The following is a 26224-nucleotide window of genomic DNA, read 5'->3' as shown; positions in this document are numbered from 1 at the left end:
AATATTTATCCGCTGACTTACAGACGTCTCTTTCACAATGTAAGTCTATGGGAAAAAGTCTTTTTAGGCCAGTGAGCGTCACGTGACGTTGTAATTACACGGTTTGGCCGCTATGTCAAATTTGCTTCAAAGCCTGGCGCTCTTCCTGTATCTAGTTCTCTTTATACATCCATGGTGAGTCCCTCTGTGTCCTCCACATCCGTTTCCAAGATGGGCGGCCGCGTCACAAACGTTCTCAAATTACAGCTAAACAGTAAACTAAAATATGTTTCTGAAGACATTTGAGAAACAGGCAATGCACTAACAGAATTTTTATCCATATTTGATCAGCACTGCCTAGTTTAACAGTTTGATATGAGTTTTGTGAGCTGTCGGCTTTCTTTTTATTTATTTTTTTGCCAACTTTATTGAGTAAACGACACATTTGTTTAGGTCTGTTGGTGCTGTAGTGTGACATCTAGTGGCTGAATATCATGTATTGCAACTTTAAACTACACAACAGACCTGGCACCACTTTGTCATGTTATTAAACATTACAGTTTACATTACATTACGACTCTGTAAGACGCCATTCTTCATAATGAGTACTTTTACTTATATCACTTCTGTAATGATACTTAAGTGAAATTTTGAATGTGGGACCTTTCTTTGAACACTTCAGTCCCCTCTTGTAATATCATAATTCATACAGTAAACTTACGATCCACATTTACACTTTTTTAGCCATTTACAGAAAAGGCACCTTCCTCATTTATAAACTCGTGTGGGCGGTGTCTAGGAGGATCCGTCAATGAGAAGGGTGTTTTTTTTTAAATAGTGTAAATCACCCTTAAAAGCAGGAATTTTTCTCTAGCTCTGTCATGACAAATTTGAGGTTTCCACTGAGTAATTTTGGTGTCAAAAAATAGAGAAGTTACCCCAGCCTCCTTCCTGCTTCCCATGAAAAGCAAAACAACCAATATCAAATCTGTTGTTCTTTGCCCCAAAATCTTTATATCCACCAAACGTTGTTGGAATTTGTTCATAATTTTTGGAGATAGTGGTAGTGGTGATTACAAGCCTAATACTACTTTTTTTAAAAAAAAGCAAAAACAAAAACACTGAACTCACAGGTGCTGTAAAAAAGTAAATCATTAAAGTAAGGCAGATAACATCTCAAACTTTGTTTTAGCACCTTTGCTACCAGGCAAGTCTGATCAAGCTGTGTGATGAAACTCTACATAAAACCAATGATGTCACACATCCGCTGAGCCGAGGTGACTATGTGAAAAATGTTAATTTAGAGCCCCAACACGTCAGCTTTGAAAGTGTGAATCATTTTCTAATAAAAATCTGCAACTTTTGTTTTTTTAATACTGTTTGTCATGTTGGTGTTTGTCCTGCCTCTGTTGACCTCTCACGTTACCGCCATGTGAAAGATGCCAAGGAAGTGAGAATGGTCAAGAAAAAAAAAAAAAAAAGATGTCTGGACTCAGAGAAGTATAATAGAGAAGTGTAGAAGTTACATGCAAAAGAGCAGAAAGCTCACAAGATAAGATAAAAAGCAAGTTACATTCACATTTAGAGTTGGGAAAGTTTGGTGAGACTTTCCGTGGTATTGTGGCACCTTTTATTTGCTTTGCATGACAGCGAGCGTGTTTTATCAACCGCAAGTTCAACCCCTATGGTGAGCGGGAAAGTCATGGTACATGTGAGTCATGCTTACATCTCTCTTTTCTCCTTTATGATTCATCTTTATGTCCTGTCTTAACCGCTTACTTACGGGGGACTAGTCAAGGTAAGGTGGTAATCCAATAATACTGTTATGAATTAATACGTTTTATAAGTTTGTGAGTGTCAGAAACAGTTAAGTATACCCAAAGCTTACTTATTTTATACTAACTTTAACTTATTTTACAGCCAACTAAACAAAAATTTGAAGGAATATAAAGCTTCACATATCAGGCATGTATGAAGCGTTACCGGTGGCATCTCTGACACCCAGCTGCTTCCACCCTCCTCCCCCTCCCTTCCTCCTCTCTAAACAGTGTCTCAGGCCTTACCTCAACTTCAGATTCTCCATAAACTGCTCCATCGTCACCTCATCCAGCAGTACAAAGTCCGACTTCCCAAATTCCAGGCCCTCAAGCTCCGCCATCCCTGCCTCTATTCACCAAACACACAAAAATAGAAGACAGACAAAACGCGGAGGAACAGAAAGCAGCTCAAGGAAGAAGAAACAGAAGTATGATCCGTCTTCTGGGGCCCGGTAGTGTTGTAGACAAGTGTGTGTGGTGCGTTTTGTGGGCGTGTTCTGGGTGTGCTCAGTAAAGTAACAGCAGTCTGCATGCTACAGCACGTCATCCTGTCAGCCCATGCCCTCATGCTCTATATAAATACCAGTAGGCTATCTTTAAAAGCTCATACCACTTCTGCATCCTCCTCTATCTCTCTCTTCCTGCCACAAACCATCTGAGTTTCAAACCGTCACTGTACAGAATGTGACTTCCACTTCAAGCCTTTACTCTGTTGCTTTTTAGGCTCGTCTTTTGAGTGTATTTTGTGTATCTTTTTCCTCTCAGAGACAGGAATCTACATCTGACATACTGCCAGAGGAGAGCAGTTAACCTTGCAAATTTGGGGGTAGAAAATGGCCTTTATCTCCTGGGAAGGATCATGGCATTTCCTTTCTTAACTTGGCACTGGCATTACAATGTGTCCCCCAGGGTTTTCTCTAAACCAGAGGTTCCCAACTCGCAGTAGAGTCAGGCTGGAGCTTGGGAAACTTGGTTTTTAGATGTCGGAGACAGAGACTCACAGTACAGTTAGTTTGCTATATAAGACAAACACACAGTGCTGTGCAAAGGTTTTAGGCACTTTAGATGTTTGGATTCTTATTCATCATACAATACCATCAGGGAAGCGTCTGATCAATCCCAGATTTATTCTGCAGTGTGACAACAACCTCAAACATCCAGCCAGAGTCATAAAGAACCATCTTCAGCATCAAAAAGAACAAGGAGTCCTGCAACAGATGGTTTAGCCCCCACAGGGCCCTGATCTCAACATCACGGAGTCAGTCTGGGATTACATGAAGAGACAGAAGCAGCTGAGACGCTGAAATCCACAGAAGAACTGTGGCAACTTCTCCAAGATGCTTGAAACAACCTGCCTGCCGAGAAGTACCTTGAAAAACTGTGCACAAGTGTACCGAGGAGTACTGGTGCTGTTTTAAAGGCAAAGTGTGTTCACACCAAATAAAACTTTTGCACAGTGCTGTTTGTTAGGAAACAATGGTGTGTGTAGGTGTGTGTGATGAAGCTCAGACAGTGTATGGGAATGCTGACTAAGACAGAGACGGTTGATTTCCAAATTGTCTTCCCCACCATTTGACCTTTATCTGAAAGTCAAGACCCTGTTCTGAACTATTTAAGAAACTTGATCTCTTATCTGAAGAACATGGTTCATATTTGGGGTTTCTGAGCTCCTACCCAACCAAATAAAGTCTCCATGAATGAGGGTTCATGAGACGATAACTATGATGAGATAATAGCTAATAATAACAATAATAATAATGATAACTTTATTTGTATAGCACATGTCATACAAGGATTGCACCACAAAGTGCTTTATGTGCAAATGACAAAGTCAGAACACCAGGATAAAGTCAAAAGTCAATAAAAACAGATAAGAAGAAAGAAACAAACAATGAAACTGGGATATGTGGGTAAACAATAAAGGTCATTAAAGTAAGGAAGGGAGCTGATAAAATACCAGGTTGTACAAATGTGTTTTTAGCTGTTTTTTTAAGACTAGCTACTGAGTTAGCCTCTCTGATATGTCTCAGTAGAAAATTCCATAACTTTGTAGCAGAGTTAAGCTACCTGTCGCAAGTAGAAATTGCTTCATATGATGGGATCACACAAGCAAAAAAAATTATTAGGAATCACTTGTGTACAAGTTGCAGTTTTCTCTGCCATAGCGAACTCTACCAGCACAGTTCCAGTTAAGAGTTTAACTGTTGATGTTAATGCAGTCAAGCAAATATTGACAGGAAACGTTTATCTAATCACTAAATGCACTTGTTAGAGCATTATCTGTAGGTTTTTTTTTTTATCACAGCTGTTTATTTAATTTTTCTACAATCAGTTTACTGATTGTTTACTGATTACAGGCTACTAGCTGTCTGAGGCTAATGTGTTGCTAATACGACATTCTGTTACTAACTGTTATATATTTTACTGTATTACTATTTTTTTACTTTTATGCTACTTGTGTGATTTAATGTTGATCTTTGTATGTAAAACATTTTACAGCTAGTTTATGCTTTTGTGAATCCAGTGTTCTTGTTATTTTTTTAACATTTTCTGTCACTTTCCCCCTGGTTTCACTCAATTTTGCCTCATCTCTCACAGTTTACGAGGTATAGTGGAATAGAAGACACATGAACATGCTAAAAGCCTTCTTCTCATTCAGTCCTACACATAAACACGTGTTAAGTTTCAGTTCCAGATGTTAACTCTGCCTCTACATATGTAGCTATGCCTCTCAGCACTGGTCAGAATAAAGGGGGGGGGGGGGGCAACATGCACCGAAATAATCAGCCTCTGACCTTTAGTTCCTCATCTTCGGCTGCTGACTGCTCTCCAGCATGTTTCAGCATTGTACTCTTATCTTTCCAGGCACAGACCCAATGACACAGCTCAGTTCATGACTCAGATGGGTTTTTCCATGACGAGCAAAATCCACGCCTGTATTCGCCTGTTTCATAAATAGAGTCTGTGATAAGGATGAGCAGTATGAAAACCTCAAAAGAGTTTAAGTCCCGGGCAAATGGGGACAAGAAGGAGCCATTAAGGACTGACTAATACTAGATAATCCTCCCACTTGTCTGTCATCCCTTTCACGTTATGGTTCAACAAATTTGTTTCACATGTCTTTACTGGTATCTATCAATGCAGATAGTTTTGCAATACGTCAATGAGATTTCTGTCTCTACTCTAATACAACTGGAGTGAATGGTTTTGTTTTTTTTAGTGGTGCTTAAAGCTTTGAAAATAGACATTAAAAAGAATTACAGCAACATTTCTGTACAGAAAAAAAAGTCTCCACTACTCAGGAAAAACCACAGACTTCACTGTGAACAGCTTTTGTTGGAACTTCCTTCTACTGATGAAATATTCACAATATGTCCTTTGCCTGATGAAGATAGAACTGAAACATCGGCAATAAAGTCAGTGCAAGTGATGAAAAGAGTGCGGGATTCTTTGTTTTCTTTAAGAAACGTAATTCAAACCTCCATTGTGTTGATGTGGCGGCAGAAATCTGTCTGGATGTCTCAAAATATACCTGGGCATTAAATCCAAATTAATCTAGATACTAGACTGCTTCAATGCAGTCTAGATACAGTAGAAAGCTCCGGAAAGCTTTTAAGTGGACCTCAAGTTGGGACTATTTCCACATTTAAGAATGAACATTGACGCAAACGTGGACAAAAGGTGCTTAAAATGCTAAGGATGAAATCATAACAGCTACCGAGCTTGCGCGTCAACGGATCAGTCTCCATGACAACTGAGCGAGCTCCATCCACTAATAAGGATCATGTAATACAGATAAAAGCTCCAGAAAGTGGACCTTGAGTTGTGATTGTTTTGCCTTTTTAAGGTTAAGAATTAAATTTGCTGCTAGATGTTTTTTTTTTGTAATCTGCATGAACTCAGACAGACTCTTAGGACCGTAATCTTCATGTCTCCTGATCCCTGATCATTTATTATCAGATTGCCTGAAAAGTTTCCGTCCAATCAGATTCATGTTAAGTTTTGAAATAACAGAAACACACAAAACCAGGCTTAAAAAGGGGAAAACCATTACAATAAGCTCTGTGGTGGAGGACAGTCTCGGTTTCTCGTCATGCTGATTTGTTTTTTTAGTAATTACTGTTAAAAGAAAAGCTTCTAAGTCACAATCATAGTTATCAGTGTTTTTAAGTGGTCTCTTTGATTTACACTTCATACACACATTGATTGGAAAATTAAATGAGTTAAGGGACTTTACCACCAGACTGGAACATATTTATAGGTGAGAAATACACAACACCTACCTAAGAGTGTTTGTTTCCTGACCACCTGTTCTTTTCTTAATGATATTTATTGTATAATGGCGACAGTATCCAGTCAAACATCAACTTTCAGTTCGTCTGTTAGATTCTTGTCAGCCATCGGTACTTCCTCTCTCTGCATGATGTCAGGCTACAGTGAGCGGCTGTTTCACTTCCTGCTCATGCTTCCTCTCATATGCTTCTGTCTCCACCTATATGTTGCGTTCAGGTGTCACAGGAAACAATATTAACGGAAACACACACTGACAACAGCAGCCGTGTAATTATGGTGGAGCACAAACCTGGAGATAAAAGAGACATACATGTCATCGTCACATTTAATTAACATCCAAAGATCCTCTTCAAATCACCAATGGAAGTTTATTATTAATGTTCGTGTTTTTTTAACGGCCTAAACGTATTTGGGGAGCCATTTGTGTAATTAATTGCCATCTTTACTACAATTTCCCCCCATTTACATAATTGACATGTATTACATTATCCAGAATACAGGTGTATAATGATTCCCAGATCACCAATATACAGTGCAGGCAGCTGGTAATAATGAAAAAAACAAATATGTGAGAGATGTCAGTCAAAGGTGGTAAAAAAACATACTCAGGACAGAAGAAGATGAGTGTAATCTGTAATATTCATTGTATAATAATAGCCCTTTGTTTCATAAATTGCATCATATACAGATTGTAATTGTGCAAGTGTAATAAATAATTGACATCAGTAGAGTAAAACACAACAAAACACATCAATCTGACTTCATTTCAATTTTACACTTCAAAAATAATCATTTAATAGAGCCAAACTGTGGACATTAAACAATATTATCGGGGAATTTTAGCTTATCACAGATATGTAGATATCGGTGTAGATATTGGCTGATAAGGAAAATGAAATTGCAGAACAGAAATACAACAGGTGTCATTTGGAAAGTAAATTTAAAGGATCCTTCCCACGAATATCAGCCAATATATATTGTTATCTAATCTTTTTAAAGGGATAGTACCATATTTTGAGAAATTATACAGTATTTGCTTTCCTGCTGAAGAAAGCAAATTAGTGTGATTCCCAAAATGTTGAACAGTTCCTTTAACTTTCATCTATTGACTGAACCGGCTGTGCATGAGGAGTTCTGTCCTTTGACTCATCTATTGGTATTATTATAGCCTCAAAAATCCAGTATCAGTCAGGCTCTATTAATACAACATCATGTAACTGCACATACAAACCTATTACTCAGTAGGACAGATAATAAATATTTATACACATAATGTGGTTAAAAAAAACCAAAAATGTAAATTGAGTCAAAAAAGGAAAGTTTCAGTGTTGTCTGTCTACTTTAATGAACATAGATTAGCTGCTCATAGTCTCCATCTTTTTAGTTTTTGCTTTATTTCTTTTCCAGTTACTAGCTTTAACAAGGGTTTTCTCAAAATATTAGAAGGAGGTTTTTCAGTTTTTGTCTCTTGTGTGTAGTAATTAGCCTTCTCTGCCCGGGCTTTCTCACGGGACTCAGATTGGCTTCTTCCCAAAGCAGCTCCACCAAAACGAGCAGCAGCTCCCCGCTTGGGCTCAGCAACTTCCTCTTTAACGTCCTGGTACTTTGAGGGAGAATAACCTCGGGCTCCGACGGGAGATGGATTAGCGACGGCATCCCTTTCTCTTCCTGCGGTCTTTCGAGTGAGTGGCGGCAGAGAGCTGCTCCTGTTCCTAGAGTTTCTGTCGAATGTTCTCCCTGTACGTCCCGAGGCGTAAACCGGCCTCCCAGACAGCCTCTGCTTCAACTCGTAGCTCTCGTCAGACGGTCCTATGAGGTGAAGTCTGTCTTTCATCTGACAGACGAGCACTGACTTATAAATGTCTTTCTCCTTCTGAATTCTCTCTAAAAGAGCCTGGCTGTCACGATCAATGTCCTTCAGAGGAACTTCCTGAGTGCGAAGGGATTTGCTGAGATCATTCAAAAGGCTCTGTAGTTTACCGACAGCCATCTTCACACTCTTCCCTTGTAAAGTGATGTTAAAGCTATCGCCAACCTGAAACTCTTCTAGTCTAACGTCATGGCTGTCCAGGATGACGTTGATATCTTTTTTCCTGAAGCGTAGAGCATATTTAAACACATCTGCGTCAATGAGAAAAGACTCTGTCCCTCGCTTGAGTGACGTATGCTGGTCTGGTCTCGGAGACAAAGAAGCTCTGTACTCTACAGAGGTGGGACGGTTGTGGGAAGAGCCAGATGCCCAAGATGAGGAAGTGGTGGGTGAAGATGGTGAAGATGGTGAAGCATGCGGAGGCTTGTCTCTGTATCCTAAGTGTTTTCTTCTACTATCTGACACATCTGAGCTGATGTTGGTGTAGTTTTTGGGTATTGCTCCAGAGGAAACCCTCTGGAGCGGCGAAGAGTACGGTATTATCCTGGTCTGGGTTTGTGAGTGAGGACGCTGCTCCAAACAGGCCTTGACAACTCCGAGCTTCAAAAATGAACCCTTGACACGTACCTGATCGCTGCTCAGATCCGTCAATGCAAAGCCATGTGACTTGAGGATTTCTCGAACCACTTTCTTATCTGGGAAATCTTTCAAATGTACCGTTGCCTCCACTGGGAAGTCCATCTAAGAGAAGTAGGAGGAAAAAAACATCATCAGAATGACGCACAAAGAGCTCGCAGACAATCAGTTCTGAACAAATAAATGATTAATCTGACTTCAATGCTGTTAAAGTAAAAGGATGTTGTTAATGTTCGGTTACCTGAGGACAGTCCGCTGCTTTCACTGTTAAACTATACTGTTGATGATCCACCTCCAACACGTGAGGGCTCTTTCTCAAGACACGAGCAGCAACTTTGGGAAGAAACACAAGATTTGACTCATTGACTAAACGATCGATTGACCTCAACCAGACATGTAATCGAAGATAAACCTACCTAGTGAGTTTAACCACCTTTAATTTGCAAACCATGATGTAGACTCACAGAACAGTAGTGTCAAACTGATACAGTTTAAAATAAAATCTATAAACTATAAGTCAGCAGTAGTATTTTGACTTTTGACTTTCCAAACTAATTTTATAGGGACTAACATATAATTTGATCTGGAGATCACCCTCTGTCACACACATACAGATAAACATTTGGGTATTTTCCACTTCTCAGCAATAGAGGATGAAAAAGTGAGTACTGCAAACATTCCACGTCAGTCATCCAACTCATGTGAAAAAGATTATTATGCGGATGTAAAATATGTGCAGCATCGATTTGTGTCAACCTTGTCACTCCCTACAAGGAAGTTAAACACAGCAGGGAGTGACAGTAATAAAACCCCTCAACAACCACATTAGATATAAACATCAGCCATAATGAGGAAGCCTCTATGTGAGAGTCGTCATTACCCTGGAAGGTACCACAATGGGATGTATTATCCAGTGAACACCTTATGTTTGTGGGTTAAGTTCAACATTCCCCTACAGGCACCTCAGACCAGTAGGGGGAATATCCTATTGCTTATGAAATGCTACATTAACGGCAGCAGGCAGGGCAGCAAAAGAGTGAAGAGAGGACTAACAGCTTAATCACACTGCCATGATTAAATGGGGGACACGAGTGCGCCATGTGAGAATATCGGTTTATTCGAGTTGACATCCTGAGGTACGCTGCATGCTTCATTTATTACAAATAAGCTTAACTGTCATGAATAAAATGTTTAGTGTAAATGAAATAATTGTGGTCAAAACTAACTGCAGTCACAGTTATCTTTATTATTGATTAATCCTTTGGTCAATAAAACATCAGAAAATGTTTTGCTTTTTTTTTTAAACCCATCAGAACATCATTGCTTCTAAAGACTTATTTGTCCTTATTTTGTCCAACCAACAGTCCCAAACCCCAAAATCTTAAATATACAGTAATGTAAGACCAAGAGTAGCAACAGATTCTCACACTGGAGAGCTTTGAACCAGCAAATGTGCCACTTTTGATTAAAAACTTACTTAAACCTGTATTAACTGATTTTGAAGAAACAAGGTTAAAACACAACACTGACATATCATCACCTTTTAAGTTGATATGTTGAACTTGTGAGCAAACATTTGCTTGTTTACACATCCAGCAGTTATGGAGCAACATTGTCATTCATTTGGAGTCGTGTTTCTGTCAACCTGGTGAATATAAGTTCAATATTCACTCTCCTTTAGCTGTTTTTTTCTCTCTATCAACTCCTGAGGGAAATATCTGGCTCCTTAGCTGCTAAATGCTCCACTATGTTCACCAGCTAACTGTGTCTATTTGCTGTTCAGTGGTGAGCAGGTAGTGCACAGTTAGAGCTTTTTCTCTGAGAGTGGACGAAAATAACACTATGAAAACAGTAAAGTTGCAGTCAGACAGCTAAACAATGAGCTGAAACTCGCTATAAAGCTCCGTAAAGCTGAGGAGAGCTGCAGAATCACTTATACTTGTCTGTACGTTCATCACTACGAGCAACATCACACATTGTCGTTATGTAAAATATCAATTACAGCCGCTTTAAATGATTATTTGATTATCAAAATAGCTGCCAATTAATTTTCTGTTGATCAACTAATCAATTCATCGCTGCAGCTCTAGTCAAAACAACAGGTCTATAAACAACATAAATCTGTCTGTCCTTGATTGGGTGAACACTGAGAAAGTGGTAAAACTGGCAGTTTTTCTTTTTTTTTGTCCTTGTGTGGAAACATGAAGAACATGAAGAGTTTTCTTACAAAGCTGCTAAATAACTGGAGTTTTCAGTTGATGCATGAAGAAGCCTTCACACAGTTTTATAATTACACACAGTACAGTATCAGTCAAAAGTTTAGACACCTTTTCTCTTTCGAGTGTACGGGAAGGTGTGTCCAAACGTTTGGCTGATGCTGTACATGATCAGTTCAGTTGAAGTGCTTTCCTGGGTGGGGGCAACTACTGAAATGATCAAACTCCACAGGAAATAGACTTAGACCTACAGCACCTACACCTAGACCTACAGTATATATTATGTTTATGTGTTAAAATGCTGCAAGACACCATCACTCAAAAGCAATGAGACACACACTCACCGGCCACTTTATTTGGAACACCAGTGCAATCCAATACAACAGCTCGGCCATAAATCCTACATTGACAAAGCTTCTACTTTTTCATTTTTTGTTGATATTGTCAGAAAGGTGATAATTCTACTTTATGTTTATTATTGAGGTCGTAGTGGGTGGTGGTGGTGATGTACTGGTGGGCGTTATATGGAAAAATGTTCCTAATATTTTGCCCCCCTCATGTATTTTAATGGAGTGGAGACAATATTAGGAACACTTTTCAATATAATGCCCTCCAGTAAACCACCACCACCCACTACGACCTCATTAATAAACATAAAGTAGAATTATCACCTTTCTGACAATGTCAACAAAAACTGAAAATGTAGAAGCTTCATAAAAGTAGAATTTACGGCAGAGCTGTTGTATTAGATTGCACAGATGTACCTAATTAAGTGGCTGCTGAGTGTATTGTTGTTGTACTTCAAACCAACGGACAGTAGAGGGCGCCAAAAATCACAAATTAGTAAATACATTTTAATGAGAAAAGTGATTAAAACTTTCCAGGAAACATCCAAAGTTAACTTTTTCTTTACTCTGGTGTCTTTTAACCCACTTTTACCCAGTTCACCACACACTAACTAATCATGTTTTATGAGGATGTTGTGCTTCGTGCTGACTCACCCTCCGGCTCCTCAAACATGATGAAGGCCTGTCCGGGCCGATAACAAGGGTACAACACCTTCAGCACTTCTCCTCCTCCGTGCTTGGCTGTGAGGAAATGAACCTGCAGTTTATCAATTATCCTCGCAGCTGGTAAAACATCTGGAACCCCCAAAACCTCCACCATGTTTCTCCTGTTCTCCATCCGCACGTCGCTGCAGGAAACACTGAGACAGCAAAGAGGGAAAAACAAGACTCATTTTGTGCTTCATGTTTGTCCAGATTTTATAAAACAAGTAAAAGATATTGAAATGATTGTAGGATCTTTAAAATGTTCATCTTAGCTACATGAAACTTAAAGTCAAAGACGTTTCATCGAAAGCGAAACTAAGTCAGTTTTTCAAGTTGTGACTCAAAGGTAAATGAATTATTGCACATGAAAACTTAAAATTAACTAATTTACCAATCAGAACAATCTTAGTAATTAAGACAAACACTGATGGAACCAATCTACTGGATAAAAACATATTTCTCTAAATGTAACCGAGTCAACTTATTTCCATTACATGCACACAGATATTTACTGCTGACTGAATCTACGCACTATATATATACACTGTAAACATCTCAGTCATGTTGGTTACATACTTTACTGCTCACTTCTGTTCACTTCTCGTCTTTCGTGCAGAGTTACGGTGAATGGAGGAAACGAAAGTAATGACGTCATGTCCGCTCCAGTTTTAAAGATTGTTCACAGATCAACTATAAATAAAATGAAATATAAAACTAAATTTCATGTTGACATTTTGATTTCAATGAAAAAAAAAAAACAACAAAAACAATGAAGAATAAGAAAAGTTTATTTATACAGCACCTGTACAGAGTTAAAGGTGTTTAGAACAATAAAATAAAAACACTAATAAAATAACTAAACACAGTGTCTTAAAACCGCCACACAAGTCGCGGGGAAAAGTTTATAAGTTTGGGACACACAACCCAAACAAAAGGAGTACATTTTTATTCTATATATTTTATGTTTTATAATAATTCATTCCGGATTTATACGAAGGTGTGTCTGAGTTTTGTTTCCGTGGATCAATATATCGGTTAGCATACTTGTTTTAAGGATCAATCATTAAGGATCTGACAGTATCAGTGCATCACATCTGTCAATAAGACACAAACTGTAAGCAGGTAGCTAAAGAACTGAGTCTTTTATTGGGGACGTTAACGACCTGACTCAAATAAAAGCTTATTGATTGATTGATTAGATTTTTGTATTAATGGTATTTAATTTCCTTTTAATCCAGATATATTAGTCCTGCTGTGTGTTTTCTTTAGAGGTTGTGTCTGTTAAAAACATAATTTTAAGGCAGACATTTGTTTTATTAGTCAAAATATGTCAGTCAAATTTCTAATTTGCATTAACTGGTTATGAAAACTATAAATCCACATTTGAATCATCATCACTGTCAGTCTCTTTGTAGCAGCAGTCGTATTTAAATTAATCCCTGGAAACTCGTTTCTTAAACAAGTATTTCATGTTTCAATTCACTTTACTCAAAAATGTGGTGCAACGTCGCCCTCAGAAGGATCTTCACCAGCATCACATCTTTGTTACAGAATAAAAATAAAGGATGAGCAGTAGGACGTTTATTTCCCTTGAAACACTAAAACATCAGTTTTCTTGAGAACAAACTTCAGATACATCCAAACACACAGTCTAATCTTGTTTTATAATCCAACAACAACATTAGTGTTGAGTTTTTTGAACACCTGTAAAGCAGCCAATCAAATTACAACCACAGCATGTTTGTTTAGGGATGAAGTTTATTTCATGTCTTTTCAAGTCACTTTCCACAAATGTTAGAAAATATCTTTAATTACAATTTCACCAGTAACATAAATCTTAATGTGATCACAAAAACTTCACAATTATAGAAGACACACTTTGTGACACATTTAACATGCACGTATATCACATGAAAACATTTCCTCTTCCTTTTAAACCTCAAACACAGACACAGGGGTGCAATCTTATCTGCAGAGTTATCTCACTTTCAGATCAACTCTGCGGAGAACAAAGAAAAAGGCGAAACTTCAAGTAGCTTCTTATTAAAAAAATATGAAGCGCCATCAGAACCTCGGAGACGGATCTTCACCTGCATCGTACTCAAACATCAATCCACACGGTTACTGGAGAACTTTCATCAAGACCAGCTGGAAGTTCTGAGGATTCAATTAAATAAGTAGAGTTTAATTCAAACAAATATATCACACAAAGAGGAAGCCAGTAAATTCTAACTGAGTAACAAAGTGAATGTTGACATTAAAAACTAGCAGTTCAGTTAAAGATTCAGGTTTTATCAATAATCTATAATTTGTGGAATATTTAATAATTAAAGTTGTGTTAGTAAATGTACCTGCTTCATGTGAGACTTTAAGTCATCATCAGGCTTCTGCACACGACAGAAAACACCTCAGAAAGCATCGAGATGTTTCTCCACTCCTGAAATGTGGAAAAAAAAAAAGAAGGTCTGAGTCATTGAGTTATGGATCGGTTCATGAACCATCTTGTCTGGTTTCAGACCTAAGAAGATTGTTGGAGGTTTACCTATAACCCTGCCGTGAAGAGTCACAGCAGGGCCTCAAACAGCCTCACATCTCTCTAGCAGACACAACAGGAAAGGTCAGAACCACCACAGGCTGAGCCTCGCTGGAAAGGTCTGCACATACCTGACAGTTTACTGTTCGACAAGACGGATTTAAATACAGCAGGACCTCAGATTATGAGATTATTTTTCTGTCACCACAATGAGGCTGCAACTAACTGGTTTCTTAGTCTATATATGAAACCGACCAATTCATCATATGCAGAATTCCATTAATTTTCTATATATTATTAATACTTTAAGCACATCTGACAGCTAAAAACTTCTATGTTTCAAGTGTCAGAAGCAGGAAACGACAATGAATTTACTTCTAAACACTAAAATTTCACCAGTCTTTTACAAATTTGTTGTTTTGGTTATTTTTGCTTCAATCTTCATATATTCAAGGTCAGATATTAAAATAGAGAATTATGTATTGGTGTTGTAATTTGACTTAATCTATACTAAATACAACTAATGATTCAATCACATTCAATCTAAAATGATTAAAAAAAGAGAGATAAGTCCATGTCCAGTCAGGTCCAAGCAAATACTGAGGAATTTTAAATAAACATGCAGCAGTTTCCAGACTCACACAGTCATATGTTGTCATAACATTCAGTCTTTACAAATACAAACCTGGATTTTACAGCATTTTGTCAAAACTCCTACACAAGCATCAGATGTCAGTCAGGTGGTCTGAGCAGGGCAGGGTTTGACTTCATCTTTTCAGTCCTGTAAAACAAATATTTTGTTAAGTGTCGTGTGATTTTACTAAATTTACCAAGTTCACCTCAAGAATGATGAGCCATCAAGAGATGAGACTGTGAAAGCTTATATAGAAACATGATACAATGTTGTAATCATTAACAGTATGAAGCAGTTACTCAAGACAAACTTGTGTAACCCTGCAGGTGAAAATAAAGCTAATTTATCAAATTGCAAACATTTTGAATGTTTTGCCACCATGAAGGTACTCCTGTTACAATGATGCGTTAAAATATACCCATAAAGCAACAGAGTATACATACTATCAAACATGTATTTTAGTAATACTAATTTAACACTAAGGTCAATATGGGAGTTTTTTTGTGATACAGATTTTACGTTTTATCATGATGCTGTAGGTGGTTTTGTTGGTTTTCTCTTTGTTGTGTTCTGGTCTCTTGCAAAAAAAAAAAAAAAGAGATCTTGATCTCAATGAGATTACCTGATTAAATAAAAATGTTATAAATCATACTTCATCTCTACTATTTAGTGCAACTTCCCTTAAATCAAATCAAGTAGACAGCCTAACATGAAAACAAAAACAATCTTCTGAAATTTGGGATATTTAGTTTTCCCCATATTGCCCAGTACAAACTGAAACTGGAGCTGCAATGACTAATCGATTAATCGATCAACAGAAAATCAGCTATTTTGATAATCAAACAATGGTTCTTGTGTTTCAGTCATACATGACAGTAAGCTCAATAATTTAAACTTTAGACTGTTGATCAGATGAGACATTTGAAGATGTCGCCATGAACTTTAAGGAATTATTGCACATTTCTCTATTCGGACATTTTATAGACAAAACTTTTAAAGACGTGGCCTCGAACTGTAAGAAATTACAATGTGCAATTTTCTCTTTTTTCTGAGATTTTATAGAAAAACGATCAAATCAAGAAAATAATCTGCAGATTAAGCGGTCGTTACTTGCAGCCCTAGTTGAAATTAAACAGATGAGCAGTGAAATCAGCTGTTTTCATCTTTTTAGGGGATGAAAAAAAACATGCAGACTCATCCCTTGATGGCACATGGTCATGAGGTAAGTAGCTTCTTGGCTCAAAAAAAAAAAAATCCCAGAATGTTTTAAAAGATTATGAAACAGCACATACACAATGAAATCAGTTTTAAAAATGAGATACTGATATATATTTAACTTAGTTAAACACAGTCTGTCTGAGGTTTACCTATAACCCTGCCATGAAGAGACACAGCAGGGCCTCAAACAGCCTCACATCTCTCTAGCAGACACAACAGGAAAGGTCAGAACCACCACAGGCTGAGCCTCGCTGGAAAGGTCTGCACATATCATAATAATCATAATAATGTCAACAAATAGGACACTTTAGAGTTCATAGTGGAAGTTTAACTTAACTTTTTTCCCCCAACCTACTAATTCACATGAGCTGGGAAGTCATTTTCACTCAAGAAGAAAAACAGGTGAGCAGTCTTACCTTTCCATTTTGTTGCTGAAGGTCAGACACATTACTTCAGTTTGTAGAGTCTGTAACACAGAAAACAAAAATTAACGGCTGTTAAAAAAACTCAGCAAGCATGTTTCAGCTACCAGCAGCGCAGCTCTCACATTTCTCCAACTTACATCACTTAAAAAACGACATTTCTCTCTAAGAACCGCCATTTTAACTCAATATTTCACTAATAAAACATTTGATAAAGTTAAACAATTCCTAAATTTAATACTTTTGCGTCGATGGAAGCGGATTAGATGCACATACCTCATCGATCAACCGCTGTGTGCTCAACTTAACTGCCGGATGTGACGTAGTTTAAATGTATACACGGGGTTCCCCGGCAGGGGGCAGTGACGTACCGCAAATGGCGGCAGGTTGTTTGAACTGAATATTACATCTCCTGATGAATTATGTGACTTTTGGATGAACGTCCTGCTATATCTTAATAAGCAGCGGCAGGGGCACAATATAAAAGCCAAATTACGGTTAAGATTTTTTTTTAAAGCAAATAAAATGACTACAGTTGCAAGAAAGCTAATTTTATTGCACTTTTAAGTTCAGAACAGAACGACGAAGAGACAAGGCAGTACATAATATGACGGAGATTAACCACAAAATACAACGTTATAAGATAGGAAAAGGCAAAATAAAACAAGTGGGTAGTGAATACCTACATTCATACTTAACAATAAAAATGAAATGAGCAATATACATTTTTTTAAATCTACATATTTTTCTTTCCTTTTTTAATGTTTTTAAAAAAATATTATTTATTTAGTATTATTTTGGCCCATCAGTGTGGATGGTGGGGTAAGTGGGAGGGTTATGGGGATGAATAGGATGGGGAGAAACAGTCTGCAGTTGTGGTAGAGCATGATTAAATACAGTCCTTAAATACGCATATTTGTGATATACTTGTTATGCAGCTTCCTTTTGATATACTCATGGAAAAACTCAATAAAGAAATAATATGCAAAAATATGTACAGTAAATAGACAAAAAAAACCAGCAGGAAATAATTCAAAAATAGCCTGCTTCACTTCCTCATGTTGAAAATTTCAGTGGTTGCTAATGAAAATGGTGGTCCAAAATAAGACAGAATGGAAATTTCTGGTCACACCCTTTAAAAATTACTTCTCATTTGTCCATGTAGGCTGCTGGCTTGAAAGTTCAGTCCTATAGTAGCCTAATTCATGAGACAAAATACTTTTTTTCAATAGGACAAAGTTATTGTGTTTGTGGCAATATTCAATCAGTGACCTTTTTTGATAACAGCCTTTTTGAATGAAGCGGTCCCCCATTTTGAAAAGTGCTTTTATGGCCATGACAGACCATTTTTATGTTGGAGAGCTTTTATAACCCAGCGGACAGCCGTTGCTGGTGGGTGTTGAGCGTCCTCCTCTCGGATCCTCGTGGTCGATGACTCAGACTGCATTGCCGTACAACAATACAGGCCATAGAGGAGCAGACTTCTCCTCGGCCGTCTGTCGCAGCCTGCGCCATCAGCAGACGTCCAGGATGAATTTCAGCTTTGTTTGCCCGCAGTGATGCCGACCACTTGCCCAGCTGACATGATTTGCATACAGATGAAGACCAAAAACTGACAATCTGAGTCTGTGTTTACACTAAAACATAGGCTGCTCTACTCTTATCTGCATGCCTGGGAGACGTGGAGACTTAAAGGAAGTTTGTTTATTTTGTGCAAACAAAATTAGAGCCGGGGAGAGATTTTAGCATCACTGCTCTGTTGAAGATATAAATAAGAAAAAGCTGTTTTATCTTTTACCCACTATCTCAGAAGTCTCCTCCAAACAATATACTGCAGATTTATCATAATGTGATCTGTTTGAATAATCCTATTTCGACCATGCCACTCGGATTACATCTGACAGAGTCTGTTTTGCTGCATGAACCTGTCTGTACAGTACCAACAACGGCGTAAACAGTTCTACCAGGCGAAGCTTGAAAAGATTTACCAGGCTTGAACAAACAGATAATCACATTTCAACTTCAGGGCAGAGATCTTAAAATAGCTCAGTGACACAAAATGCTTTCCCAAAAATTTGTTTTGCTTTCATTGTTAGATATGATCTCTCAATAACACAGGGCAGTAGGCGCCGCTGCCGCCACTGAGGTCACATTTTCAGTGTTTCTACACTCAATATCTTTAGGCCAGCAAAATTAAAGCTGCACTAATTTATATTTTTATATAAACAATGGATTAGATGACTGTGAAAGTGGTCAATCTGCAGTTCCCCTTCAGCTCCATGAAGTTGTTTTAGTATCTTTCAGCTCTTTGTTTTGGTTTTATGACCCGCGACTTTATGGTTTTGGTTCAATCTCACTGTTTTCAGCATAAAAGCTCTAATAAACACACTGTGCGCTACCTGCTCAGCACCGAACAGCAGACAGACAAAGTCAGTGACAAACGAGTTGTTGGATACCAGAACAGAGATAAAGGAAAGTGAATATTGGAGTTACATTCGTCAGGTGACCAGAAACACAACTCCAAATGAATGATAATGTTGCTCTGTGACCGGTGGATGTGTGAATAGGCCACAAACAACTTCAAAAGTCGATAGTATCTCAATGTTGTGGTTTCATCTTCTTCCGCTGCCCCAAATTGTTCAAAGAAATTGATTATTACTGCTCTAAATAAAAATTGAAACGGTAGTTGAGCTGAGGGTTTAATCATGACCTTAGAAACAGTAATTTGACCAAAAAAAGAGGTCAGTTTACTAGCTTTTTCAGAGATTTTAACTGCATTTTATGGTCTTCATCAGCAGGTGGCGTTTCAACAAACTCATCCACCGATGAAGACCATGAAATGTGGTTCAATCTCCAGAAAATGCAAGTAAGTGGATCTAAAGTTAATACTATTTGCTCACAACAAAAATGCAGTATTTCCATACCAAAAGGACGGGTTCTCAGTTTTTCAAGTCTGTTCTAAAACAACAGTCAGGAGCCCAAATGAACACTGAATAGATTTTCTTGCTGTAATCGTTCCTCCTGTGAACACTGACCAAATGCGCTTACAGTGTAAATGATGGGGGACAAAATCCTCAGTTCTTGTTTTGAGCAAAAATGTATTTAAAAGTTTACCTAAAGCTGATATGAGTCAAATAAAAAGAATATCTTCCACAGTTACAGTCTTTTTTTAATATAAAAGTCCTTTGTTCTTCTTTGTTTGCTCAACAATGTGTTTCCTTGTTGAGCTGCAGTGTAAATATAGTTACAAAAAGAGGAACTTTGGCACTAAAAAGACTGTAACGTTGAAAGATATCTACTGGATTTGACTAACTGGACGGCTGAAGCTTCATATTAGCTTCAAATAATGTTTTAAATACATTTTTGCACAGGAGAACTTCTTCTGATGGTCGGTATGAACAGGAGGTTCATACTGATTATAGCAAGCAGAACCTGACAGACTTGCAGAATTGCAAACCTATCCTTTAATAAGAAAACAATTACACACTACTTTCATACTGGGTAAAACATTTTTTCAATGGGAGACAATGGATCCTGGCTACGGCCCTGATTTAAAGGTATGTGTCAAATTTGGAAGTTAAAGTTTTTACTACTACAACTGAGACAGAGCCGTTTTGAATCTAAATCAAGGTGAACGGACAGAGAGGTAAGACTGTTGAATCACAGTCATGAATGAGACAGACATCAGAGGATTAGCCCCATCTCAGAAACGACTCTACGACCGAACAAGAGTTGTAATCCACCTAAAGGCGTTGCGGCGACCAGACAGTACAGTGAACGTTGCCCCAATTGTCGTCACTGCTCTCTGACTTGTTCAAAAGGTGACGCTCTGAGGATCACCTCCGGCTAAGAGTCACACGTAACAGTTTCACATATAGAGAATCTTCTCAGAATCACTTCGAGGTCACATAATTACTTTCATTCTAGGTGTTGAGTGTGTTTATATCCACCGTTTGTTTAGCTGCTGCACAATATACATGCAGTATATAACAAGCAGGTGGAAGGGTTTGTTTCTCTTTAAAACTTAAGACTTAAGTGAGAGTTATGTAACTGAGAATTAGACCATACTGGGTCGGCATGTGAATAACACCTTTGTGTAAATGTGACCATTAGTAAGTGTGTTGTATCCTCCCGTCAGCTGATTTCCATCGCAGAGCTGCAGGAGACGCCCTCCCCCGGTCTGATTATAGAGACAGTCATAGTTAATAGTAAATAGGGCTACAACTAACAATCATTTCATTATTGATTAATCTGTGTATTGTTTCAAATAGTCCAGGTTACAGTTAGGGTCAATAAAATGTCAGAAAATGGTGAAAAACGCCAATCACAAGTTCCCAGACCCCAAGGAGACATCCTGAAACTGCTTGTTTTGTTCAATGAGTGGTCAAAAACCTCAAAATATTCCATTTATAGTGATATAAAACAGAAAAAAGTAAGAAATCATCACATTTGAGAGGCTAGAACATGCAAATGCTGTTATTTTTGCTGGATAAATGACATAATTGATTACCAAGCATATAAAAATTGATATTATGTTTCATCAAAATTTGTATTTGGCATTTTTTTGGTTTGATTTGTCAAATGGTGAAAAATATGGCATGAAAAGCTGAACTGTTCCCTTAAACATTAACAATAAATAGATGCCATGATGACCACTAATCTAATAATCTGCTAGATCTGTCTCCATTTTGACTCTACTGAATTTAATTTTAACTGGCAGGGCCCCTTCTGTTTAAGCCTGTGTGTCGGGACACTTCAACGTGGACCCTAAGTTCAGTTTGATCTGGATGCTGCATCGGTGACAGAGACACGAGAGAGGCGAGGTGCAGCTGAGGCTCCAGCTGGTTTCCTCCCGTACAGTAGCTCTTAACAACTCTTATGAAACCATGCGGTGATTTGAGCGGCTTTGTAAGGTTGCCGTTCGAGGATAATTGAGGTTTGATTCAGACTTTCGGTTTAATGAGCACATAATCCTTTTCACCTGATCCCTGCCCGCCAGAATGAGGTGAAATTCTTCATTCCTCGTGGTCATGGGCCTCAGAGTCATTATGATTCTCTCTTCACTCTGCGTCAGTCGCAGCCTTCTCTGGCGTTGTTAGTGAACGTGTTTTCAATCAAAAGTACCAATACAGCAATGTATTAATGCTCCGTTACAAGTAAAAGTCCTGCATGAAAAATCCTAAGTTAAAAGTACATAGATATTAGCAGCAAAATGTACTTAAAGTATTAAAGTAAAAGTACTCGTTTCATTCCTCTGACGGATATATTATTATATATGACATCATTAGATTATTAATACTGAAGCATTAGTGTTAGAGCAGCATGTTACTGTTGTAGCTGCTGGAGGTGGAGCTAGTTTCAACTACTTTATATACACTTAGCTAATTTAGTCTAATGGTTTCCAACCTAGGGGTCAGGGCCCCTCCAAAGGGTCACCAGATAAATCCGCGGGGTCGTGAGATGATTAGTGGGAGAGGAAAGAAGAAAATCTGCTTTCAGGTTTTCAGGAATTTTCACTAATCTTTGATTTTTGGTGAAATATTGGATCATTTGAACATTTATTGAAATAAAACCATGTGAGAAGTTTAGAGGGAAAAATCACTATTTGGTGGAGCTGTTAACAACTCTGACATCTGAAATATGACCCCAACTACACACTGCTTTTAGTGAGACATCAAAAGCCAAAAAGGTTGGAAACCACTGGTTTCATCTTTAACAATGTGTTGTATTTTAAAAGCTTGTTATATTATCCATTGTGTCAAATCCTCATCTGAAAAGTAACTAAAGCTGTCAAATAAATGTAGTGGAATAGAAGTATAAAGTAGCATAAAATGGAAATACACAAGTAAAGTACAAATACCTCAAAACTGCACTTATGTACAGTACTTGAGTAAATGTACTTAGTTACTTTCCAACACTGGAACACTGTCAACATGAAAATGTTTGCATGCTGACATTAGCATTTAGCTCAAAGAACAGAAGAGTCTCAGAGCTGCCAACATGGCTTTAGACTGTTGTTGTTGAATAATACAAACAACCTATTTAATTCGAGCTGTGTGTGGAGAACTTGAAACCGAATAAGCTTTGGTGAAACGAAACGTTGGTGGAAAAATGTCATTCATGTGCCTCGTAGAAATACAATAGTTGTACTATGAGAATAGAATAGTCATGAATAAGAAAATATCCCTCCCTCCTTTAACTCAGTGAAACTTAAGATGCCAGGTTTTCTGAAGGGTGCACAGATGAAAATATTCTGCATGTCTTTAATACAAAAAAACTCCCACAAGAATTAAAAATAATGTTCTGAGCATTCAAACAACTGCAACGTGAGTGAGTGTTTACACATACGGACACTTGGATACTTGAGCAGGGTGCAGCCGCTGCATGTGCGTCTGTGGTTGTAATTCAGGAGATGGATCATACACTAAGAAGTTTTCCAGAACATGATTTTCCCACCATGCACTGTGAGTCAGCCTATTAGTGCTGCACAGCGCTCGACGCAGGATGTTCTCTCCCTGTGACTCTGAGTCAGCCTTTCAGTTTATTTCTTCATCTCCCACCCCTCCTCCTCCTCCTCCTCCTGCTTACCATCATACCTCCACCCATCACCCCAACCATACCACTACATCTTTCACCACCTTGCCTGCTTTTCCTGCCTCTTTTTCTCTCAGTGGCACCATGCAAGGCTTAAATCCAGGTTATTTAAGGAGGCCAGATCCTTCTCTAATAGCCTTATCACATGACACAGTGTCCCGGCTTCATGACTCTGCAGATACTCTCACCCCGGCTCACATCTTGGCGTCATATCTGTCTGTTCCTTCTGGGAAATCCACATCATGAGTGAATAACATGCAGCCAGTGTCCTTTTTGTAGGAGTCAGGATGCTTAAAGGACTCTTATCTTGGAGTAACGTGTCTTGCACATGTGAGTCTTTGTGCATTACTCAGCAGGGACGCCTCACTTTGGCTCCTGCATGCTGTGTTTGGATTTCACAACCTACAGTTACTCATGAGTGCTTGCAGTACAAGAAGAACGAAATGTTTTGTTCCCGAGCTAGCAAAACAAGAACATGTTGGTATTTCACAACGTAAAGCATTAAGCATGATAAGAGTGTTTTTATGATCAGCAACGGGAGTTTTATTGTAGCCTACTCAAACATTTTTCACAATGGTTAACCAGATTTCTTCCCCTTAACAGGAGGTGATGATTGTTTTATTCTCACATTTTATTGCAATTCCGGTTCGCCCTGTGAAATACAGGCCATAAAAATGCCAAGCAAACACATCATGGATGTACAGTGAGGAATGAGGTTGTTTTTTTCCACTTTATGAGCCAAACACCAATTTGTGTGTTTCAGTCTTTGGGACGAATACGATTTATGAGTTTTGGTCTTGTGTCACATGAACAGGAACATGGGGCGAAGCTGACAGAACAGTGACTGATACGTCTGAGCATGTGGAAATATCCTGAGGTCACAGCGGGGCTTTTATCCACATGCAGTTGACACACTTAATCTGATCCATCTTGTGTTCTCACACACATGCTCAGTTGATGGAAAAACACTCAAATACAAGTTGGAGAAAAAAAAAAAGAGCTTGTTCTCCTCTCACATTTAATTTAGATATAATCATGTAGGAAGAATATTGCTTGTGAATGCTGCTTAATATAATTATAATGTGATGAGAGAAGGCTGCATAAAACCTAATTCTTCCTTTGGTTCATATATTCAGTCATCTTTATGAATTATGCTGATTGAGCACTAATTTAAAAGCCAAAATATTAAATACAGAAATGCAGAAATAACACGATTAACTACAATTTAAACACATACGAATCTACCCGGTGGAGGCATAAATGTCATAATTGTGATATTTTGCATATTCCTTATATAGGAACTATAGCTTGTGTGTGTGCGTATGTGTGTTATTTCCAATTACAAAGTCTCTATACTATGATTATGCCACATTCACGTCATCATACTGTGTGGGATAAATGGTGGTGATGGGAAATACTCCCGTGTTAATGACTTGCCAGCATTCATGCCATTAAGATGGTTATATGATTACAGAGCTTGTCATATAAAGATTAAATTACCGTCCATTTTCAAAAGTTTAACTTAAGTTATTTGTGCGTTATTATAAATGTCAGCAGGATTTTCCTTCTTCTGGAAAAGAACCTGGAAGGTTCTCTATTAGCTGTTAACATGTTTACTGTTTTTGTTCAAGATTTAAAACAGGAAAATGTGAATTTAATTCGTGTTATCACAGTCATATCAGCTGCTACGTTCATGTTTTGTGAAATCTGCTTGGAAGAGACCACTGATGATAACTTGCCACGGTTTACTCTTGAATCTCTCCTCTCTCTCATCAGAGCAGCAGCCTACAAGAAACAAGAGCCACTGCAGAAACACAAGAGCAGATCTGAAGCCTGATTTGATTGCCGCGGTGATTATCATCCCATCAGACAAGCGGTAATTGTGAAGTAGATGTGAGGAGGCAGACAGAGGCAGGGGGCTGAGCACGAGCAGCTTGACAACAGGCCAGGTTAGAGGGAGGAGGTCCAGGACAGAACATGCTGAGCTGCCGCTGCGGCTCATAATTGGTCGTCTGTTTCTCGTCCTACCTGTGGGTGTTGTTCAAACCGAGGCCGCGGTGACACTTCATCTCCTGCCAGGAGTCAAGCTATCCGGGGTTTAATGGTGCCTGTGCAGGAACATTTTTTTTTTGATCTACACAAGGGCTACACCGGGAAAATCAATTAATAGTGACTAATGGCAACAGAGATGTTTTTTCCTCTCATGGATTTAATCCTTTTACACAAGTTTTAGGGACAGTTGTAGGGCGGGAGGGTGGATGTTTTCACCAACTCTTTACATGTCTGAATGCACCAATGACTTTATCAGATTATCATACTTAGTTTATCCCTCCCTGCCCAAAGCAATGTTAGAGTACTGTAAGGACAGTTATGTGCCTTGTTTGTTATGTTCTTATTATACAAGAGTTGCTGAAGAGTTGCTGGTTTTGCTAATATGATAGTGTCCTCGTTTTTGGACTCTCTATCTCTCTAATATCTATACATACAAGATAGATTCAAAGGCTTCGATGGAATACATGAGTCCTGCTCTTTTTGCATGTGCTGAAATCCTGTGAGATGCTTTGGTTTCTAAATGCAATTTGGTTTATGGCCTGCATTACAGAAATATAACATTAACAGCTTTTGTCAGGAATAGAACAATAAGGTCATGGACTCATTTCCGTCTTTGTCTACAATAAGTATTACAATAAGTCCATTTTGCCTGGATTTCCTGGTTTTCTGGCTCCAGACTTCAGTCTTTAAAGCAGGAAACAGAAACTTGAATTTTCCTTTATGAAGAAATTTGTCATTTGTAATATGAATTGCGTAATTTCGTGTGTTGGAATGTTTTGCATGTTCATATAATCTACAATTTTGTGTTTTAATGAAGACAAGTAAGTAAAAAATAATGTGCAACCTCTCTTTCAACTGCGCTAGGCCATGTTTAATGTCATATAATGACATAAATCAGAATGTTTTGA

The 26224-nt window shown here is 38.2% G+C and overlaps 2 protein-coding genes, 2 long non-coding RNA genes and 2 other non-coding genes across 11 annotated transcripts in view; 1 reads left to right on the top strand and 5 right to left on the bottom strand.

Annotated features, from left to right (window-relative positions):
* myo1g (myosin IG) overlaps positions 1 to 3014 on the bottom strand; it is a 52037-nt gene extending 49023 nt beyond the window's left edge. For 2 of the 3 annotated variants that reach the window (XR_006100345.1, XM_042436422.1), the window contains exon 1: positions 2043 to 3014. Coding sequence is in view for 2 of the 3 variants with exons in the window: in XM_042436422.1 (XP_042292356.1) it covers positions 2043 to 2137 (95 nt within the window). In the remaining variant the exon portion in view is untranslated. The remainder of the gene's footprint in view (positions 1 to 2042) is intronic. The other variant, XM_042436421.1, reaches the window with a different exon arrangement.
* A 3423-nt stretch (positions 3015 to 6437) lies between these two features.
* si:dkey-154b15.1 lies at positions 6438 to 12548 on the bottom strand. Of its 2 annotated transcripts, none has more exons than XM_042436712.1 (4): positions 12440 to 12548; positions 11813 to 12018; positions 8837 to 8928; positions 6438 to 8700 (listed from the first exon to the last, which is right to left on the bottom strand). In XM_042436712.1, exons 2-4 carry the CDS (start codon positions 11994 to 11996, stop codon positions 7453 to 7455), a joined length of 1524 nt encoding a protein of 507 aa, XP_042292646.1. In that variant the 5' UTR covers positions 11997 to 12018; positions 12440 to 12548; the 3' UTR covers positions 6438 to 7452. The 2 variants fall into 2 exon arrangements, with proteins under 2 accessions (XP_042292646.1, XP_042292647.1); XM_042436713.1 differs by lacking the exon at positions 12440 to 12548 and adding an exon at positions 12255 to 12316.
* Positions 12549 to 13603: 1055 nt separating this feature from the next.
* LOC121912996 lies at positions 13604 to 17003 on the bottom strand. 3 transcript variants are annotated; one of them, XR_006100192.1, is made up of 5 exons: positions 16947 to 17003; positions 16665 to 16714; positions 15082 to 15177; positions 14215 to 14300; positions 13604 to 14020 (listed from the first exon to the last, which is right to left on the bottom strand). It is a non-coding gene; the product is annotated as an uncharacterized LOC121912996 (long non-coding RNA). The 3 variants fall into 3 exon arrangements; XR_006100194.1 differs by lacking the exon at positions 16947 to 17003 and adding an exon at positions 16912 to 16931; XR_006100193.1 differs by lacking the exon at positions 16947 to 17003 and adding an exon at positions 16811 to 16883.
* On the bottom strand, positions 14389 to 14523 carry LOC121913863. The gene has a single exon (XR_006100393.1). It is a non-coding gene; the product is annotated as a small nucleolar RNA SNORA9 (small nucleolar RNA).
* LOC121912997 lies at positions 14438 to 25748 on the top strand. The gene is made up of 4 exons (XR_006100195.1): positions 14438 to 14515; positions 16508 to 16650; positions 19466 to 19536; positions 25041 to 25748. It is a non-coding gene; the product is annotated as an uncharacterized LOC121912997 (long non-coding RNA).
* On the bottom strand, positions 16381 to 16515 carry LOC121913862. The gene has a single exon (XR_006100392.1). It is a non-coding gene; the product is annotated as a small nucleolar RNA SNORA9 (small nucleolar RNA).
* Positions 25749 to 26224: the final 476 nt, after the last annotated feature.

The sequence above is a fragment of the Thunnus maccoyii genome, chromosome 15 (genome assembly GCF_910596095.1).
Source record: "Thunnus maccoyii chromosome 15, fThuMac1.1, whole genome shotgun sequence".
Taxonomy (NCBI): Eukaryota; Metazoa; Chordata; class Actinopteri; order Scombriformes; family Scombridae; genus Thunnus; species Thunnus maccoyii.
This window is presented reverse-complemented; position numbering and strand designations above follow the sequence as displayed.

What these genes read in the sequence shown, in the direction of transcription:
- si:dkey-154b15.1 (XM_042436712.1), bottom strand. Translation starts at nt 11,996, where the DNA reads ATGGAGAACAGGAGAAACATGGTGGAGGTTTTGGGGGTTCCAGATGTT. An exon ending in CATGTTTGAGGAGCCGGAGG is followed by an intron (nt 8,929 to 11,812) that starts GTGAGTCAGCAC and finishes TTCTTCCCAAAG; the next exon opens with TTGCTGCTCGTGTCTTGAGA. An exon ending in AAGCAGCGGACTGTCCTCAG is followed by an intron (nt 8,701 to 8,836) that starts GTAACCGAACAT and finishes TACTTCTCTTAG; the next exon opens with ATGGACTTCCCAGTGGAGGC.